The sequence below is a fragment of the Glycine max genome, chromosome 13 (genome assembly GCF_000004515.6).
Source record: "Glycine max cultivar Williams 82 chromosome 13, Glycine_max_v4.0, whole genome shotgun sequence".
Lineage (NCBI taxonomy): Eukaryota > Viridiplantae > Streptophyta > Magnoliopsida > Fabales > Fabaceae > Glycine > Glycine max.
In genome coordinates, this window is record NC_038249.2 from 19,578,117 (window position 1) to 19,599,013 (window position 20,897).

At 32.1% G+C, this 20,897-nt stretch overlaps 4 protein-coding genes across 5 annotated transcripts; 2 read left to right on the forward strand and 2 right to left on the reverse strand.

Moving 5' to 3' along the window:
• Positions 1-305: 305 nt before the first annotated feature.
• On the reverse strand, positions 306-1,068 carry LOC100306116 (uncharacterized). The gene has a single exon (NM_001250864.3). The coding sequence runs from the start codon at positions 1,001-1,003 to the stop codon at positions 611-613; it is 393 nt and encodes a 130-aa protein (NP_001237793.1). The 5' UTR covers positions 1,004-1,068; the 3' UTR covers positions 306-610.
• Positions 1,069-4,350: 3,282 nt separating this feature from the next.
• On the reverse strand, positions 4,351-5,235 carry LOC100778882 (glycine-rich cell wall structural protein 2). Its single transcript, XM_003542276.5, has one exon. It carries the CDS (start codon positions 5,018-5,020, stop codon positions 4,565-4,567), a length of 456 nt encoding a protein of 151 aa, XP_003542324.1. The 5' UTR covers positions 5,021-5,235; the 3' UTR covers positions 4,351-4,564.
• Positions 5,236-11,220: 5,985 nt separating this feature from the next.
• LOC100306667 (RecF/RecN/SMC N terminal domain-containing protein) lies at positions 11,221-14,481 on the forward strand. 2 transcript variants are annotated; one of them, XM_006593296.3, is made up of 4 exons: positions 11,221-11,372; positions 11,969-12,505; positions 13,709-13,848; positions 13,937-14,396. In XM_006593296.3, exons 2-4 carry the CDS (start codon positions 12,018-12,020, stop codon positions 14,146-14,148), a joined length of 840 nt encoding a protein of 279 aa, XP_006593359.1. In that variant the 5' UTR covers positions 11,221-11,372; positions 11,969-12,017; the 3' UTR covers positions 14,149-14,396. The 2 variants fall into 2 exon arrangements, with proteins under 2 accessions (XP_006593359.1, NP_001238435.2); NM_001251506.2 differs by having other exon boundaries at positions 11,236-11,372; positions 11,904-12,505; positions 13,937-14,481.
• Positions 14,482-16,090: 1,609 nt separating this feature from the next.
• Positions 16,091-19,494, forward strand: LOC100820564 (cytochrome c oxidase subunit 6b-2). Its single transcript, XM_003542269.5, has 4 exons — positions 16,091-16,154; positions 17,601-17,689; positions 17,770-17,851; positions 19,225-19,494. The coding sequence occupies exons 1-4, from the start codon at positions 16,146-16,148 to the stop codon at positions 19,276-19,278; spliced, it is 234 nt and encodes a 77-aa protein (XP_003542317.1). The 5' UTR covers positions 16,091-16,145; the 3' UTR covers positions 19,279-19,494.
• The last annotated feature ends 1,403 nt before the right edge of the window (positions 19,495-20,897 follow it).

Sequence of the window (20,897 nt, forward strand, 5' to 3'; positions counted from 1 at the left end):
TTATATTTATTGATTCTTTTATGTCCAAGAAAATTGAAACAATGTTAATATATGGTCCAACCAAATACTCTACTACTAGTCCTCTCCTTGTTCAGAAAAGAGATAAGAAAAAACTGGGGCAGACATATTTTAAGTTAATTAAAATTTTTGTGTTACGAATTAGTAGTTTTAAGTTCAGTGTCTCTGTTCTTACGCATAAAAATTGGAAATCCTAGCTTATAACCGAAAGCGAAATTTGTAGGTTTAACAGAAGTGTTCACGCATTGTAGTTAACAAGAAGGAATCATAAATGATTAGGCAGCCACTACTAATAAAAGCTATAGTTGATATATTATAGAATTGTCACTGGATAAACCAATAACAAAGTATACACGATTTAGTTATTCAACCCTTCAAGGAAATTATTGCACATTGGACACAGTAAGGAGAAGCACGACTCCTATCTACTTGTACAAAAGAAAAAGAAAAACAGGATGGACACAACACATGCATAAACTTATTTTTGCATACTAAGGTATAATTCTAGTAAACTAACAATGACACCGACATGTTCTTTTCTCCACATGACCGTATATAATATGGTTTAACTGACATGCATGCATGATTTTATCTACTTTCCATTACCACCATATGATCCTGACCCTGCATGAGACCCTGCATATGAACCTGCTTCAGAACCCGCTCTAGAGGAGCCTGAGCCAGCGCTAGATCCAGCATGAGATCCTGCGTAGGAACCAGCTTCAGAACCTGCTCCAGATCCTGACCCTGATGAAGAAGAAGAGCCAGAACTTGAATAAGATGAAGAACCAGAGCCAGAGCCTGAGCCAGCACCTGCACCAGAACCTGCACCACCAAGGCCTAATCCAACCCCAGCACCCACCCCAATTCCCACCCCACCAAGGTCCAAACCAAGGTCCTTTCTTACCACTCTACTTTCACACACCATTGCATTAATGGCAACAAGCAAAGCAACAAGAGCTAAAGTCCTCACAGGAACGGCCATTGACACGGTTCAATATAAAAGCTTAAGGTCACAATTAATGAAACAGAAGGGAATGTTTGTAGTGAGACTTTGCTAACTAATTAATATGAGTTCATTGGTTAGAAATTTTGCTGAAGAGGCTTTGAGATGCATGCTATTTATAGTTGAGAATAAATGGGTTAGTTAGGGATCGAGGTCGGCAAGCATGTGCAAAAGCATGAGGCGTGCATACTGGGACATTACGAAGTGGGGGTGTCACTTGCAGCCTTTGTCCCAGAGATACATCATACATCATACATCTTTAGTTTCAAAGGAATAGTTGCTCCATTTCATTATGTTTTTGGTACAACTACACACCTATCCTTCCCATCTCACTCACCCACATGTAGAGCTATTATACACCACAAAATTCTTTTTCTAAACATTTAACTCAACATAATGATATTTGGACACTTACAAATTATAAACATTTCTTCAGTATTTTTAATTTTTCTTTGAATTTCTCTTTTTTATTACGTTATTAATCAAATCAATCATTTAATTTTTTTTCTATCTTTTCCAATTAAGAATCATTAACTCGAACTTAAAATTATTAATTAAACAAAAACAATCTCATAGGATCATAACAGTTGATTAATTTCATTTCATTACATTAATCTAACAGACAAATTATCAATAAAAAATTAGAAGTAAAAATAATTTATTTATTGTTATAAGGAGGGACAAAATCCAAAAATAATGAATTAAAATTCTAAACTTTTATTTTAATATTATTTACTATATTCACACATCTAACTTTTCTTCTATCTCACTTTCACTCTAATTTTCTTTATTTATCTTTCTTTTCATTTCTTATCATGTCGTTAATCAATTTTTCTCTATACTTTTTTAAACTTTTTTCTACTTTTTATCTATTTCTTCTTTTAACTCATCTAAAAATGTTTTGTTACTGATCATTAATGTTAATTGTTAATTTATTAGTTTTTATTAATAAGAGAGATTTGAATGCATAATTTCTTCTTCTATTAACCATCAAAGTCAACCTTATAAATTCTGATATATCTAAAAATGAGCTGTACAATTACAATTTCCCTTCATCTGTTATGCACTTGAACGAAACTAACTTTTATTCACAATGAAAAATCTTATTAATTAAGCATAGTTTTATGTACCATAACCCCAACTTTTCTGAGTGGAAATTTGTAATAGAAAGATAGATATGCAGTTTATGCACTATTTTTTTTATCATTGATATGAGGCCATTAATAGCAGCATATATATCCCACTCACTTAAGCACAATGTATAGTGGGATTTATGATTGGCACGTAATTTATATTATAGAGGAAAAACTATTAAGGATATGTTTTCCTAATTGCAAAACTACTAAAACATGTTCAAGATGTAAAGGATACGAGGAGAACAATCTAGAAAAGCAACCTAGCTTTATCTTAACCACGGATGAAGAGCCTTTTATCGAAGTTTGGATTTAGCTTGACTGAATTTCATCGTTCTCTCAAACCAAAATCGTTGTTATGCTTAACTCTTTGGATGAATACTAGTGATTACGCACCAGATTAGATCAGTAAACAAAAAAATTAAAAATTTTAATTAATTGATATTTTGGTTATTTTTTCCAAATTTTCAATAAATTTAACTTGAACAGTTTAAATAGAATTCAAACTAATTCATTCACTCATTCGAATTTGATTATCGATCTGACTTAATTTTGAGTTTATATATATTTGTTATTTTTAAAAAACTAAATAATGTTTTTCATAAATCTGAAATTTAATATTATGTATAGTTTTTTATTATTTAAAGTTTAATAAAATTTTAAAATAAAAAAGTCATTGAAGCAGTCGGATTAGATTTATCATGTTTGAAAATGTAGGATTTATACCCGAACTAATATTGAATGGTTCAGAGCATCTTTGGTCCTTAATTTTTTATTCTATTAATGGTCAGACTAGTTAAAAATTTAAAATGAGCCACACATACTTTCCCATATTTTTATACTTTATGTTAAAAATAAAATTGTAATGTTAAGAATTAATTTTTATATAAGAGTTGTTCTTACTTCATGAAAGCCTCCTAATTCAACCGCGAACCTGAATAAGAATATGCTTAAGAATCCAATAAAAAAAACAATTCCGAAAATGCTCTTATTTTTTGAGTTAATTTAATTTAACTTGATTACTCGACCTAATTAACCCGAATTTTTAATTTGAACCCGGGTTAGGTTGATAGGTTAGATCAGATCAATGATCACCTCTAGATAAATCCAAACCAATATGTCACCAACAAACTATAAATGAGTGTAAACTTAAAGCATCATGAATGATTGTGTGGAAGTGCATATTTGCTCGTCTATGGTGAATTTTAATCTTAATTCCACAATTAAAAGAAAGGACAAGATTGAGTTTAAGAATAAAATAATTTGTATTTTTAACCACTTATATATGTATAATTAGTATTTTAGCTGGTATTGAATCTGATAAATATTTTAGTTTATATTATTAAAATTTATAAATTACATTTCAGATTTATAATAATAATAATAATAATAATTTAAATTGTGATATAAAATTATACTTAGTTATTAATAATTTCTTCTACAACAATCATTATAGTTAAATTTAGAAATAATAGACATAAAAGATGATACAGATAAAAAGAGATAAATGATTTGACATGTTTTTGTAATTCTTTTTCGTCTCAATACTCTCGTACCAAATAGAGGCAGTGATCATTTAATAATATAGGTGTTGATTAAATTGTTACGATTAATTTTTCTCATCTTTCACACTGTGTTTTATACATTACCTACCTTTTTTCTTCGAGCTTGAACTAGAAAGTAGAAAAGATGGATGCTCCTTCTAGCCAAGCAAATATATATTTTGTGTAGTATCTTTGTTATGGCAAACTTTTTTCTATTGACAAACCAGAGGCATATATCTTACTAGTTGCTGCTATATATATTGAGTACAGACTTAAAACATCACAGACACACACACATATATATATATATATATATGCTATACGTTCCATATATTATAGGAAAAAGAAAAAAGCAAGTTTAGCAAAACCTTTTTTTATTTGTAATGTATTGCATGCAATGAACTAAATAATGATATTTGAATACCCATTTCAAACACTTTTTAGTCATAACTATTTATGGGTGTGTGACATGACCGAATATTGAATCGGTATAATTTAACGAGCATTTTCCAACACGATAAAAAGTAATTAGTAAGAGTGTGTTTCTCTTTGATCCAAGAAATTAGTTAAAGTTTTGTCATATTACAAGTTAGAAATGGAAATTAATCATGAAATAGGCAGACTTAATTAATTAGAGTCATGGATCAAATTTTGTAAACTGTTTCAAACTGAAATTCACTTGATTCTTCAACAAAACACACAGGATGCATGGTGTCCACCCCCTTACATGCATGTGTTTATTATTTTGGTACAGACAACACAGTACAGACCACGTACTACTTTTTTATTACACAAATTATAACACTGAAGACCATTTTCTTTCATTTGAGTAAACTATATTACATATTTTCCAACATAATTCCTTAATCACCACCGCCTTGACCGTAACCCTCACCATGGCCATAGCCCTCACCATGACCATAGCCTGAGCCACCGCCACCACCACCGCCTCCGCCACCGCCACCGCCACCTCCCCTTCCTTGACTTCTTCCAGATCCTGATCCGGCACGAGAGCCAGCATATGAACCGGCTTCGGAGCCAGCTCCGGAGCCGCCAGAGCCAGAACTGGAAGATGAGGAAGCTGAACTTGAGGCAGAACTGGAACTAGAACCAGAACCAGAACCAGAACCAGACCCTGCTCCGGCACCAGCTCCAGAGCCACTGCCACCTCCTATCCCCAGGCCCAAACCCAGTCCAAGTCCAACCCCCAACCCACCAAGGTCCAGGCCCAAGTCCTTCCTTGCCACTCTACTCTCTGATACAATAGTTGACATAAAAAGAAGCAATGCAAGTAGATAACATGACCAAGATGTTGCCATTTTGTGTGCAATGTAGGTTTGAAAAGTAGGTAAAGAAGCTCAAGTAGTATTATAGCTGAACAAACTATGCAGGGTGGTGTAGTAGTGATATCTCTAACTATACTACAACACCCTTGCTAGCTAGCTACTCTGAAGAGGCCTTATAGGGTTTACTAGTATTTATAGTTGCTGAATGTTGATGTTGATGCTTTGGTTAGTGGCAGTGTAGAGTGCGGATCATGGTGTGAACTAGTGAATAGGTTATTTTATCTTTGAGGCTAGAAAGTGGGAATGATGGCGTGGCATTCTTGGATTTTTGATGGGCAAAAGCTTGTGGTTGAAATGGCTTCTGCGCCTTGCACATCACATGATTTAGGACACAAGTGCCATATGCAATACCTACCCATAATGCCCACTACTCTCACCATAGTGGAGGATATGAAAGGCTGTTTTGTTGTTGACTATGGTGTTTTTGCTCCATAAAATTTAGTTTTATATTGATGATTTTTTGTGCGGCCAGCTCATGGCCGGTTATGGGTGAGGTAGGGCTTTTGTTTGCTCCAAGTGTCTTTCTCCTAATTTTCCTGTGAGGAATGATACATGCACATCCATTTATTTTAAATATCTCATTAATATTTTTTTCCAACCATATCCTAAATTTTATAACACTTATATTTTTCTCTCTTTAAGTATCTTATAGGATAATACGTGTTGATGGAACATTTTTCTTATGGTATATGGTACTATGGTATAGTGTCAGGGTGATATATGAGATCATTTTTTTGTCAATGTGATATCCAATTTCCTAAGACTGGTTTTCTCCTCAGAGTGACATACTCAATGGGGACAACAAAATCAATGTCCAAATTCTTCTGGTGGATTCATTAGTCGTTATTGGTCATACGTAGTTTTATTTCTGGAGTGCAACCACATGTAGTTTCATAATTGAATATGTTATAAGTTGTGATTCTTTCTATTTTTACTTTTTGAACGAGTGGTAGAAGCAATCTTAATATGTTGCCAGTAAGAGAAATCACGTTCTTATCTTTCCTATCCAAACCAAACGCAAGCGCTTTGGACACTCCAATATATTACAAATACGTATGCATCACTTCAAATTAGTTTTTTTTTCTCTTATTATTATGTTAAATTAATTTTTTTTTCTCTCATTTATTATTTAGATTTAATTTGATCTTTTAATTTTTTTTATTTAATTTGATTTTTTTTATTTTTAAAATTGATTTAATTTACTTCTTTAGTTTTTTTTTTCAATTTAATTCTCTAATTTTGAAAATTAATTATTTTTTTTTGAAAAATATGTATTTTGTGATTATTTAAAATTATTTAATGACAATTTTAAACCGTTACATAATGTGATTTTTTAATTTAAAAAATTAAGAGATCAAATTGAATAAAAAATATTAAAAAACCAAATTAAATCTAAAAGATAAATTAGAAATCTAAAAAGTAATTTAATCGATAAATTACTAACACGATAAAAAGTGAAAACTATAAGAAATTAATGTGATAACTTCACGTGCTTCTAATTAATTTAGTGGGTTATGGATAAAAAGTGAAAACTATAAGAAATCAACTATTGTATTAAGAATATAATTAAGCGGAAGGGAATTAGGAACGTACGCATATTTAGCGATCTATGGCTTTGTTTTTTTTTGAGAAGTAGTGACCCATTGCTATCTTATTCTGAAAGCATACTAACATTTATTATTAAGTTATAAACCACTCCAACACTAATTAAGTATATATGTTCTCCGCATATCAAAAGCAATGGAAAAATAGTACAGTAATCGGGGTTATTATAGATAATAACTTAATAAGATCGACAAATAAACAAACTAGTGTAGTGATTTCATGAATAACAACTTTATAAGTATGAGTAATATGATAACTATAAAAATAAATTCATATATTCACGAACAAGTTTAGTTTAAATTCAATTGAATAATTTAAAACTTAGATTTGAAATTTGGTTCAATCTAAAAAAATGATTTTTTTCAAGTGATCTCGGTTTTGAAAAGTCTAGTTTTTTGCTTTTCAATCTACTTTTTAATTTTTACAGTTTGTTTTGAATTATTTTGATTCGTGACGATACTCCTTAATAGTATTTTCTCTAAGTAAATATGTTTAATTGTAATTTTAGTCTACCTATTATGATTAATGACTTATTATTAAGAATCAAATATAAACTATCAAATTTTCAATTTTTACAATTAAAATTTTCCGTCACTTTTTCTTTTCTTAAAACCTATTATTCTTACTTTTTTTTACTCAAATAATTAGGTCTCTAGGATGAATTTAAGATAAAAATTATTTTAAAAGTTTAAAACTCAAACTTTTAATTGTCTTTAAAAGTTAATTACAATATATAAGTTTTAAAATTTTAAATAAAATCATATTTTAATTACTAAATTTTGACCAATAAATATTTAAAATGTTTATTAGATTTGTGGCTTCACAATATTGCTTACGGAACTCTACTCGTTGAGTTTTGAGATCAAATCCGTTTTTCTGGTAGATCACTGTTCTTAGGTTGGTTACTTCTTGGGCTTAGGCCCATTTCTGATAACTTGACATAATGCTTTGCAGTTTGCAGTCGAAGCAAAACACCCTATATCGATGGCTATTGCATCCTGCAATTATTGCATAAGTATCGAATGAGTTTTCTGAAATATGAGAGATATAGGATACAATAGTAAAAGTGCAGGATGCCTAATCCATATATGATCAAATTACCTGCGAAGAGGATGGAAAATGAAATAAACATCCTGCATGTTAGTGTTAATAAAGCATATAAATTTTGTTAATTTATAAAAGAAAAGAGTCAATAGTATAATACAAAGTATTATTTAAATAGAGTTTATTAATTTAAATTTGTGTGCCTATTTTTCATAACATGACATTGTCATATTCTTTAATATATAGGAGGATCCTGACCATCAAAAAAATACAAATGCCTTCACTTTGATTTTGTGAACAGAAATTAATACAAAGAACTAGCCACTTAATTATAAAAAATTCAAAGATGCCAAAGGGTAGGGCACCACACAAGATCTCATACTAAAAGGAGAGACACGACCAACCTATATCCAACTATCACTAACCAACTTTCCATATGGCATTTATTTTATACTCTGAATCATGAATTGAATGCTTACAAAATGGACACCACTACACACAGAGTCTTAGATATATAAGGATCAAACTGTTAGTCTCCTTATTACCGATTTTTAGAATGAAACCATCCTTTAAAAGTTTTCAGGGCCTTGACCATGGCACTTTACGTTAGCCACCCCTACCAGCTAGAGTAAGCTGCGAAGATATTGCCCTCTTAAATGTATTTACCTTTTAACACCAACACCCAAAGATGATTAGAAATCTGTAAAATATCTCAAACAAGTTTTCCAAGTAAAGTTGTATTATGGTGCCTAGCATTCCTTCTTACTCTTAGCCCACAATGCTTCCTTTAGTTTAATCACTTATGTCCACCTAACCATATGAATCCCTTTAATGATGTTGGTCCTTTAATATAAACCTCCTCACACTCCAATCAATATAGTCACAAACATATTGGGATACCAAATAGTTTGTATGCCATAACACGGAATAACTGAGAATAATGTTGGCAAGAATAAGTCTCCCGGGTATGTTTGAAAGGTTACTCTTCCATGTGGCTAATTTGGAATTTATGCACTCCGCAATATGGTTGAAATCTAATATTTGGATTCCCTCATGCATTATATTAAACCCCAAATTGTTCGTGATCAACCTTATTTGGGTAGCATTATTTAAAATCTCTTTTTCATGTCTTGTCACTTCTCTAGATGCATAACACTTTGATTTCTCCATACTAACCTGAAATAGAACTCGAAAATGTTAAAAGATTAGGGATGTCTGAGAAGGCTTGGCCATAACAAATGGCAACACATCATCTGCAAAGAACAAATGCCGAATCTTAGGCTCATTCTTTGCCATTTATATTGATTGCTATCTCTCCCTTTGAACTTTCTATGATATCATAACCACCCGTCTTTCCATACAAATTACAAAATAAATAGGAAGATAAAGGATCACATTGACGAAGTCTACAAACCAGACTAAATGTATTTATCCTACTCATATTCCAAAGATTATTGTCTTGCAAAGAAAATCCCAATTCACTCAATCATACATCAGTTTTATTGGCCCGTGTCACACCTTTACTATTGAGAGCTCTTGTACACCTATATTGCTAGTGTTACCAAGTTCCATACATGGTGTATTAGCCACAACTTTGTTACACGTAACAAGTGAAGTATTTTTTACCAAAACCAGACCCACCATTGTGTTATTAATTAGCACAATATTTTTCATATTTAGCCTTGTATCATTCGTTTCTCTTTTCCTCTTACCAAATTTAGCCAAATCACGACGATCATTTTTGGCTATATTTAAACTAGAAGGACTTACCTTCCTTAATATTTTGTTGTATTTTAAATTTGCTAACCCCTATATTCTCACCATTGTCAATATTCTTTTCATAATTCTCATATATAATTAATATTGCTTTTGTTAATTACCTCCAACAACTTGCTTTTTAGTCTTATTCATTTTTTTTCCTTTTGTAACCACAATCCATTCCCAATACAAATTATCATACACATTAATATTATAATTAACATCATTAATTACACTTAAAATATGGCAATAAGTTTAGGGTGTGCATGCTCATCTAACATCCCTTCCTGATCACCACTAAACGCTATAATATTCTTCATGGTAGTTTCTCCTTTGGCTCAAAAGCATTCTCTTGCTATGTGACAATACATCATCATACAATTACAAGAAATCAAATAGGTCTTCATATACTCCACGTGAAACCTGTGGTTTCAAAACCATACACTACCCACCATAGTAGGATTAAGGTTAATTTTTGCACAATCTTGTGCAAACTTTCCTCTGAAAGTATCAATGGTTTGAATATCCATTTTAACTGATTTCCCAACTGTTGTGGTTAGGACCACGAGAACGCTTACATCATAGTATTCTATTCTCAAATTGAAAAGTTGTATCCATAGCATATATCGTACCATTAATGAGAACTTCAAAATGACATAAAATTTGAAACCTAGAGTTTCACTGCAAGATAATGATCGAAGATCATCCATAAACTACACTAATAATCTTCTTTCTATCCTCCCCAAATGGAACTTCACCATATACAAACCATTCCCAATATCCACCAATTACATAACCCAATAGGCCTCCATGTTGCTTTAAGCTTTTCCCTCATATACCAAAGAAACTATAATTCTACCCTAGCAGCTTAATAATATTTGCATCCCTCCAAGGCAACCACAACTCCTCCAGAATACTCTTTTCAATATAGCATCATCGTTTTCAAATGATCCCCCTCCTTTTATTCAATCTTGAACATATTTTTGGCTATCAAATTCATTATGTCTCTCTTAAAATGAAGCACTTGTTATCCTAACACTTTACCTCCAAAAAATATTCTCTAAATCCCACTCCTTCCACGTCCTCCTCCTCATCTAGAAGGTAGGGATAGCTCAAGAACTTAAGAAACCTAAAATAAATTTATTTTTTGAGGTATATTAATACTAAAAAAAATTATTAAAATTTATTTTTAAATATAATTTTACAATAAATTTGTTTTGAGGTATATTAGTACTAAAAAAAATTTTAGAATCTTTTTTTTAGAGGCTTAAAGTCCTTGTTTGGGCTGCTTAGGCCTTAAGCCAGCCCTACTGAAGGTGCAGGGGAGGAGGAGCACCATACATTGCATTTTCTCTATTTTAAGTTTGATTCTTACACTTTTCATTATTAATGCACTTTATTCTAACATATAATATATTTTTTAAAATATAAATAAATACTGACTATAGATTACATATCCATCAGTATATTTATCTAAAATTTTATGCACACGATCATCAAAATGTTACGATATTCTTTAATAGTTGAATTTCTTATAAACTTTTTTATTAAGAACAATGAATGTAAAAACTTGATTATAAAGTAAATTGTTTCCTTCCCATTAAAAAATATTTATTTATTATATATTTTAATTACAGAAAAAACTTTAATCCGCTTAAATACAAAGACTAAAATACTAGTTTTCAACTAAAAAGCTAAATTGACGTAAAAAAAAATTTAAAAAAAAATGAAGGAAACTCGGGTTTTTGCACATATACGTTTCTTTTCGGTTTCGTGGGATTACGTTTTCTTGTGTTGATAAAAATTTATAAATTGGAGGAGACTTGCGCAGTTTATGCCTTTCATCGGTTCAGTGAAAAGGGGATGCCTACTGCGCCCATTGTCTCCTTCAACGACGCCAAATAAATACCTCAAAACGGTAACCCTCATCTCTCCATCTTCATTACGATCTTTTTTCGTTTTAAATTAATCTATTTGATTTTGCATCATTAACTTTGGTTGTGATCTTTTTATTTCACATCATTTTTCCATGAATTCTCATTCTCTTCGTTGCTGGCTACACACAGATTCGATTTGATATTCTTTTGCCTATTTGATTGGTATTTATTATTTCTGTAAAATTGAGCACCGCACCATTCAGTTCTGAAATGTTTCTTTAAATCAAGGACTTAGTACCGATTAACTTTTCTGTATGTATGACGCACATCATTTGAAAACCTAAGATGATGCGATAAAGCCAATGACTTTAAAGGGAGTGAAAAATAGTAGCTGTTATATTCTGTAATGTGTGCTCTGACCTTGAGGCCATATACTAATGAAATAAAACCATCTCTGGAGAGTTGAATTGTAGGAACTTGTTTTGCACTGTTGAAAATTTGATTATTGACATGGATATGCTTTTGGGTCTCTCTTGATTGGAGTAATGCTGTAATGGTTATTTGCATTGCAGATACCTTGACAGAGTTGGGTATTGATATTTGCATTAAAGTTCATAATCTGGTGAATTACTGCTAGGGGCAAGGCTCTGCCGTCATTTGAGGGGTGCCCTGTGAAAGTTCCTGGGATGATGCGACGTGGTTCTGGTTTAGGTTCTGCTGCTTCTCACCGTTCTCGGGAGTCCCTTCCTCTTCCTCAGCTGTTGGAGAATAAAATTGCTGCTCAGGAATCAGAAATAGAGCAGCTTGTAAGTGATAACCGTGGTCTGGCTAGTGGACATGTGGCCTTAAGAGAGGCGCTTGTTGCTGCTGCGCAGGATGTGCAAAAGCTGAAGTCACACATTAGAAGCATCCAGACTGAGAGTGACATTCAGATCAGAATTCTAGTAGATAAGATTTCCAAAGGGGAGGTTGATATTAGGGCCAGTGATAGTGTGAAGAAGGACCTACAAAAGGCCCATATTGAGGCGCAGAGCTTGGCAGCTTCCAGGCAGGAAGTGAGTGCCCAAATTCATCGAGCGACTCAGGAACTGAAGAAGGTCCATGGTGATGTCAAGAGTATTCCGGATTTGCAGGCTGAACTGGACAGTTTATTGCAGGAGCACCAGAGGTTACGGTGAGTATTGAAGTCTGTTGTATGGCTATTTCCACCTGCATGTAAATCAGAACTGGTACTGAACTCCTCAGGGTATTTAGTTAATGTTGTTACAGTAGGGTCTAAACTGGCTTTCTGGAAACTAGGTTTTTGATAAAAACATATTGGCATCGATTGATCTGTGTCAATGTTATTAAATAACCGTTATAGTGCTGCCATAATGCTATAGCATGCGTTTTTTCGACCTCTTTGCCATAGGCAATTTGTGAAGGGAGGCCTGCTATAGTGGACCATAGGCTGCAATGGCATGTTTATAATTTTATATGGTGGAATTTTCGCCTTCCGCCATATTACGCCACCCGCCATTGAAAATCTTGATCTATGTAGCCAATCCTGCATCATGGGAAAAGACTTTTATTGTTGTTGATATAACATAAGAATGGCATACAGTAACATTCTATAAGCCAAAGCTGCATATTTTATACATCCACTAAAAAAAATAAGATATGAAAAATGAAGAAACAATCATTGAAATTTATTTGTTGTTTTTTCCTCCAGCAAGTACTCCTCCAATAGCTAATTTTAGGAAGAACCCAAGCCATGCTAACAAGAACTATTCCTTTCATTTCCCTATGTTAAGTCTGTTTAGTTTGAGAAAATGTTTTCTTTTTTCATTTGCTTCCATAAATAATTACAAAAATGCCTCTTTATTTTCTTTTCTTTTTGTTTCTTGTTTTCACTGTTCTTGTGCATATATTTGAAAATAGGATGACATTTGTAAATATTTATCATTACTAGAAATGAAAATAGAAAATGTTTTCTCAAGTCTAACAAGGCATAAACTTGATAGGATCTCATTGCATTCAAGATATGGCATGTTATCTTTGAAGTGGGTAGCACAAGTGACATTATAGTGCGAGTCACCTATTGTATTGTCATTGGTATATATAAGGCAAGACTGTCATACAATGGAATGAAAATTAGTTCAGAACTTGTGTGATGGATTCCTGAATCATGAGTATTTACTGAAGCGTTTTCAACATCTATAAAACCATGCTTTAAGTCAAGATTTGCTGTGCCATTATATGCCTAAATTCTTAAATATTTGGTATTCCTTCACATCTTGTTGCATATTCTTTTTGTTGCAGTTTGTTCCTCTTAATTACTAGTATCTCTTTTTCTGGTAACTTCTCTATTAATTCTTTAAATCTGGTTGGGTAATAGTGGCACATTTGAATATGAAAAGAACAAAAACATAGAGCTAGTGGATTACATGAAAGCAAAAGAGAAGAATCTGATAGCGATGGCAAGAGAAGTTGAAGTGTTACGAGCTGAGATTTTAAATGCTGAGAAAAGAGTAAATGGTAGCTTTCTTGCTTCAGTGTGTCATAGTCTGTTCATGTGATATTTTTATACATATATGTTTCTGATGCACTTTTGCTATGTAAACAGCTCCTAATCTGTTTGGGGCTGCTACCCCTGGACACAGCAGCGGTCCATTTGCTGATGTTTATGGGAGAGTTCATGGTCAGATGGCTGCTGGCCAAGTAGGAGAGAGTATGGTACCAGTTGGTGAAAGCAATGGAGTAGCAGCCATCAATAGTGCTGGTGTTAGTGGTGCTCTTTGGTCGAGTCCATATGATCCCTCAGTTGGTCGGAGGTGAAGTTTAATAATAGTTAATCAGATGGAGCTTGACTTCAGCTTTTGCCGGTAAAATACATGGGAACTGCTGGTTTTTCTACGTAAATTTCACAGATTGGGTGGTTTTATCTCAATAGTTAATACAGTACAATTTTGTGAATTGTCGAACCTAATCTGCAAAATTGAAGAGGCCAAAGGTCTATGTCTCAAACAAAACTATTGGTAAAATGAATTGAAAGTCTGGTCTGACATGACCTATTTAATGAGCTATATAATACTGTTCTTAAGTGTATAACCTATAGAGGGCAATCCTATTTTTCAGAATGCACATGAAACATGCTCACGTTTTGTTTTCCATCCAAGATGACGAACTGTTTGTAAATCACTTTTCTTGCTGGCTACAAGTGAACTCAAATTATATTTCCAAGTGCTGCCATAAAACTCGTCTTTTTAGATAAATACTAGCTAGCATTTAGAGAGAAAAAGTGTAGGCTAAGATAGATGTGATGAACGTTAAATAATAAAAAAAAAAAGATAGATGTGATGAAGAGAAATAAAGAAATAAATAATATTGTAACAAATGTTAAATAAAAGTATTGAATGAAAATTATAACTTAGCTTTTTAATGTTTGGTATTTAACCATTTGCATTAGTAGAGGTCTGAAAATCACCGCTCTAGGAGTTCAATTTTCCTTTCGTATGAGTTGGATATTATCTCGAGTGAGATGATTTTCATAAATCGAGAAAAATACCAGGTAAAAGATCTACTAAAGGGGAAAAAACAATAGCCACATCAATTCAAGAGTCGAGGTTGATTTTGTCATCATCATCTCGAGTAGACATTGGGTTTTATGTTCATGTTTAGCATTGCACCGTCATTATCGTTAATGCTAGAATCTTGACTATTTTAATCACCATCCATGCTAACTTTTCATATTCTTGGTCTTGTTTACCTACTGTGTCAATATGAATTGAACATGAACCTTCAACTTGTTAGTCAAGCATGTATCATGTAGCACATTGTATACAGCATCCGTTAAATATATTGAAAAATAAAGGATAAAAAAATTGTTTTTTAATTAAAATATTTTCACTATAAAGGGGTGTGAGTTTTCAATCCAAGTCAATTCAATTGAATTGAATTGGATTGGGTTAACCTTTTTTTATTTTGCTAACTCAATCTAACATGGATTAGATTAGTTATTGGGTTAGACCATTAAAAAATTGTCACTTTTTTATGTCTTGAAAAAAAATTTAAAAAAAATCCTCAAGCCCAAAACAGTAAGGATATTTTTTTTGACAAAATAATAAGAATATTTTAAAAATAGTATTCACAGAATATTTACTATTCATATGATAAAACAAAAGAAAAAATAAAACAAATATATATTTACAATACCATTTATAAAACAATGTATTATCTTAAATAAACAAAAAAAAGATAAACTCCAAAATAATGTAATATATTAGGATAAATAATGTATTAACTTGAGAATGAGGTGTGTTTAATTTAGGATTTCTATATTAGTATTGCATGCGAGTTGAATTAATTTTGATTGGGTCCAAAACTATAAACCCATAACACAATCTAATTTTAACAAGGTTTGTTAAAGTAAAACCATTTCAATCCAATAATTTACTCCAATTCACAAAAATCTAATTAGACTAGATTGGATTAAGCGATTTGGTGAATTAGCTCTAATCAGCTTACACCCTTAAGTCACTGTATACCAACAAGTGGTTGATTTAAATTTAAGTAGTACATATGTGATTTTTCTTAAATAAGGTCAATAATTTCTAATAAGAAAATTAATATTGTCATATAATAAATGTTCTCGACTCAAAAACATAGTGGTCCAGCTGAGGAATTCAATTGGGTTTTAATTGTTATGCCCATCAATCAAAATGTCTAATTGGGCCTACTTTGAGGCCCACGCAATCCACTCGTTACTATTTGTTTATATTTTATTTACTATGATGCGCTTTTCTTTCGTCCCATTTGTTGATCGAGTCTGACTCATGGCGGAGGTAAGTTTCCATTTTTCTCCGACTCTGATTCTCATCGCTGAATAACGAACTCGACGATTTCGTTCAATTAATCTCCGTTTTGATTTTCTTTTGTTTTCTTATTTTCGCCATTCGAGATTCCGATTTGTTATCTTTTTGAGGTGTAGCATATTAATCTGTTATTAAACTTATATTGTCTTTCCGATCTATCGAATCATTTTACCACTGGCTATTTGTCCTTACAACAAGTGAGGAAGTGAATTGATTTTTCTCCCTCTACGTGAAAAGAGTAGCATTTCCGGATTTTATAGATTAGGGTGCTTGCTGGTTAATATTCTTACCGGGTTCAACCATTCAATTTTGAGGTTGTTGTTTTAGCCAATGATTGAGATTATTGAAGGGAAAAAAGCTAAATTATTGAAGAGAAATATATTAACCTTGTTTGATTGATAGTTTTAGGTTATACAGTTTAGTTAATATGTAGCCCTTTTTTATGTTCAAATACGTCTTTTAAAAGTTTGCAATTGGGTTCCTAATTCGTATAGTTTTGAAAAAAATAAATTAGTTGGGTTCTATCATCTGAGCACTGATAGTCATTCACTGGTGATTAGGATTCAGGGATCCCAATCAAGGGAATCACTTCCAAATTTTAAACTATAGGATCCAGTTGCAAACTTTTGAAATCTATATTGTTTTCAGAAAAAAATGATTGAGCACATGAACCCAGCCTCTAATGACAGGAGCAAGAATCCAGTTATACATTCTTAAAAGTTAGAACTACAGGGACTTAAAAGTTATACATTCTTAAGGTCCCACCCAGTTACAATAGAGACACCTATTTGAACACCCCCCAAAAGTAAGGATCTAGAAATTTGATTAGCCATAGTTTTACCAGAGACACCTGTTTGAAGATATTCACAGATAGTGTATTCGTATGTGTCTGCTTCCCTGAAGAATTATTTTGAATTTTGTTTCCAAGAATGTTTGCTTTCTATTTCAAATTTGTTACTCATGATTACATTTTGTGTATATCTTAGTTATTACACCCAAATGCCATGTGGCTATGCAACTGCTTATTTTTTTAGATTCTGATCCTGATATTTTGAGTTAGCTGTCGAAAGTTGTTTTCACTATAAATGGTGGTATTGAACCCCCCCATTATGCAATTTACATAACATTCTAAATCAAGCTGTGATCTGGTCTTTGTTGCCACTGGACATTCATTATTCATGCAAGTCATTATTTGTTCATGAGTTGAGGAGGGTATGGATAATATATTTGAGGCATGCTTATCTTAATTGCTTGAAACTAGAGGCCAGATACAAAATCACCCTCTAGTTTTTTGTTGTATTATATTTTTGTTTTTTTTTTAATTTGAATTTTGATGCAACAGGTTTGGTATGTTCCTATCTTCTGTAAATCTGTAGATTTTTTCTGCTAACGTAATATTTTGTTACTTCCTGCTAGATTGAACTGAAAACTGCACCTGCTGATTTTCGTTTTCCTACAACAAATCAAACCAGACATTGTTTCACTCGCTACATAGAGTTTCACAGGTGGATTTCCTGACATTGGCTATCTGGTTCTGTGAAAATGTTATCTAGAATCTTTTACTTAATATTGATTTTAATTACAGATGCTTGGCAGCAAAGGGTGAAAACTCTGGTGAATGTGAGAGATTTGCTAAATATTACCGCTCCCTTTGCCCGGGTGAATGGGTAAGCAGCCCCTAGCTTATTGGTTTAGTTGGAATTGACTTCATATGTACTTTACTGTATAACTTGATGCCATAGCCGAAGTTAATGGGATTTGTGGTGTTCAATGGTTCATGAGATTGTGTTTTATACAGTTAGGAACTATTGTTTTCTTTTTGTTTTTGATTGTGATAGGAATCATTGAGTTCCCAATGTCCTTTACTTATTTACAGCATTACTAATCAATGTTCTTACAAGCTAGTGTACATCATTTTAGTAGTTGTTTTCTAACAATCTTTTGTGTTACTATGTTGGTTTTGGTTTCTACTATGTTATTTTATTTGTTAATTGTTAACCCTTTGAATCAAAGCTCTGTAAGATTCATTATTTTCATTTTTTATGGCAATTAATAATACTGATAGATGGCATCCTGGACATATCAAAAGAAGAGTGGTTGGGTAATTTTGCATTTTTTGTAGATGAAAGAAGTTGAGGCTTGTGATTGAAGAATAAACCCTGCAATTCTGATCTCCTATAAAAACTATCGCTTTAGACTTAGATTCTCTGTTTCCTAGAAGGCTAGAACTAATACATGTGTGGGTCTGAAAACTGCCTAGAGGATAAGAATATGGGACTCTTTTTTAGATAATATCTCACATAGACATTTTGTAATTCACGTGCTTGGAAGTTTGGGATTTAGGTCTTCTAAAGTGGGAGGGTGTGTATATTAAGGAAGTAAGAGTGTATCCACCTTAATCCAAATCATGGATGGATATTCTCTTTCTTAACATGTTTTCTTACTTTAGAGGAGTCAAATCTGGAGGTCTGAGACACAGTCTTCAAAACTAATTTAATTCATTATGATTCTGAAGTCTGAACAATCGCATACAAAGATGAACAACTGTGTACATTTCAGATATGATGAATGTAAATCATGTTTATTGGGTGGTTTAGTTTGTTTCAGATGTAAGGCATCCTTGCTTTAAATGTTGCAAGCTTTTGGCAGGAATATATGCATTCTGTATGTGTGTAGATTCTCCACTGGTCTTTTTCCTAAGCAAGGATTGCCTCGCATACATTGTTTATTCATCAAAATGCCTGCTCTTCTACTTAATGTCTGGGCATTCCTAGAATTGCTAATATATTTTGCCCACTAGTGCATAAAGCAAATTATGTGTCTAATTTTGTCACAAATTTGAAAGATCGGTGTTATACTACATGAAGAACGTCACTTACCACACAAGGATAGGCTAACCACTTTGCAATACAACAGTATCACTAAGTCAAAGTCAAACCACGACAACACATTATATTGATTTTTTTTTTTATTCAGTAATGTCCACTAGGTGGGTTAGCATTTCTCTATTTTAAATTTTGTGTGGACTAAATTGTGGCAGGTTGAAAGGTGGAATGAACAGAGGGAGAGTGGGACTTTTCCAGGACCTCTTTGAAATCATGTGGCACTTGGATATCCTTCTGAGGCATGAGAAGTCTTGAACATTCTGTTGGCTCATTTTCTTCAGTTGTTGAGCAATTGTGAATAAGGCAGTTTGTGGATATTCATTACTTCACAAATGGTTGAAGCCATTTTGCTTTTGAAGTTGATATAATTGTTCTGACTGTGGTATTTTCTTTCTTCAGCATTGAATTGAATATTAATTAGTAAACTCTATCCCCACAACAAGCTACCCTACAATGGATTAATTTTTCACTTCTCTTTATTTTGGAAAACAACAATTAAAAAAGGGGAAAAAGGAACTTGCGTGGAAGTTTTGTAAAACTACTCAGCATTTTTTGATACTGAAATTGGTCAAACATCTAATGAGTCGTGGGGTTTCATTTTTGTTGAATCTATTAAACAAAGTCTGACGATTTTAGAAAGAGATATTACGTAGTCATTTTTTAAACGATTTGTAAATTATTATTTTTTTATGATGTGGATTTGGCTCAACTTCGTGTAACAAGTTTGAAAATTGTCTTAATAAAAAAAACATATTTACAAATTGTTAAGTACTCGAATTATTATTATTATTATTATTATTAATTTGTTGTTGTTGTTATTATTATTATTATTATTATTGGATACGAATATTAGATAGTTACCGATGTGTGTGAATTTATAATTTTTACTAGAGATTATTGTCTGTAATTTATATTATTGTCTGCAAATTATATTTTAAAATACTTGACGTTTTGAGGATACACATCTGAGTCAAAGAACTTGTAGAAGGTAACCAACGGAACCTTTAAAAGAGTAAGTGGCAATTACTGAAGGTCTGAAGCATTAAAAATCTCAATTAGTGTTTTTTATTCTTTAAATTATATTATTAGTGATTTTTCATCTTAACAAAGAAATAACTCTTTATGTTCATTGATGTATTTCATTTAGCAAGAGTTTCATGAGTTGAAAAAAAATAATTTACCAAGGATATAGACAATGATAGAAAAATTGGAATACATCTAGTTAAGTTTTGTTAAAACTATATTCACTTTAATGTAATAAAATATATTGTTTTTAATGAAATTTTGTCTATTTTTTTTTTTATGAAAGGCGTGCTTGCATTTTAAATTAGGAAAGCACTAACTAGTACGAAAGTAATTTCTTGCATTTATGCCTTTTTTCCGTACTAAATAGCAATCCTCTTTAAATCAATATGTTTGAAAAGGAAATCTAGTTCAATTAATGGAATAGTGTGTATGAATTATTATAAATTTATTTTAATTCTTTCCTTTGAATGATAAATTAATATCCTTGAAATAATTATTAGTAAAGTCCATAATTAAAATATTTGGACCTTTCGTGCATTTTTTTTTGTGAACCTTTTCATGCAGATTTGATTACACGTTTAAAAATATTTTGTGTGTCGAGTGTAAAGTTACTACCGATAATTTAAGCATCTTTCTTTGATTTAACGTAAAAATATAGATACATGTGTGTTGCAAATGCCACTCTAGACAGTAGACACAGCTTCATTTTCTTCAACCTTATCCGGTATTGTGTACATGTTGTTCTCGTCTCGCTAAGTTATATCCAATATTAGTAGATGCAATAATCAATCAGTTGACTTTG

What these genes read in the sequence shown, in the direction of transcription:
- LOC100778882 (XM_003542276.5), bottom strand. Translation starts at nt 5,020, where the DNA reads ATGGCAACATCTTGGTCATGTTATCTACTTGCATTGCTTCTTTTTATG.
- LOC100820564 (XM_003542269.5), top strand. An exon ending in CGCTACATAGAGTTTCACAG is followed by an intron (nt 17,690 to 17,769) that starts GTGGATTTCCTG and finishes TTTTAATTACAG; the next exon opens with ATGCTTGGCAGCAAAGGGTG. An exon ending in CCCTTTGCCCGGGTGAATGG is followed by an intron (nt 17,852 to 19,224) that starts GTAAGCAGCCCC and finishes AAATTGTGGCAG; the next exon opens with GTTGAAAGGTGGAATGAACA.
- LOC100306667 (XM_006593296.3), top strand. Translation starts at nt 12,018, where the DNA reads ATGATGCGACGTGGTTCTGGTTTAGGTTCTGCTGCTTCTCACCGTTCT. An exon ending in CAGGAGCACCAGAGGTTACG is followed by an intron (nt 12,506 to 13,708) that starts GTGAGTATTGAA and finishes GTTGGGTAATAG; the next exon opens with TGGCACATTTGAATATGAAA. An exon ending in TGCTGAGAAAAGAGTAAATG is followed by an intron (nt 13,849 to 13,936) that starts GTAGCTTTCTTG and finishes CTATGTAAACAG; the next exon opens with CTCCTAATCTGTTTGGGGCT.
- LOC100306116 (NM_001250864.3), bottom strand. Translation starts at nt 1,003, where the DNA reads ATGGCCGTTCCTGTGAGGACTTTAGCTCTTGTTGCTTTGCTTGTTGCC.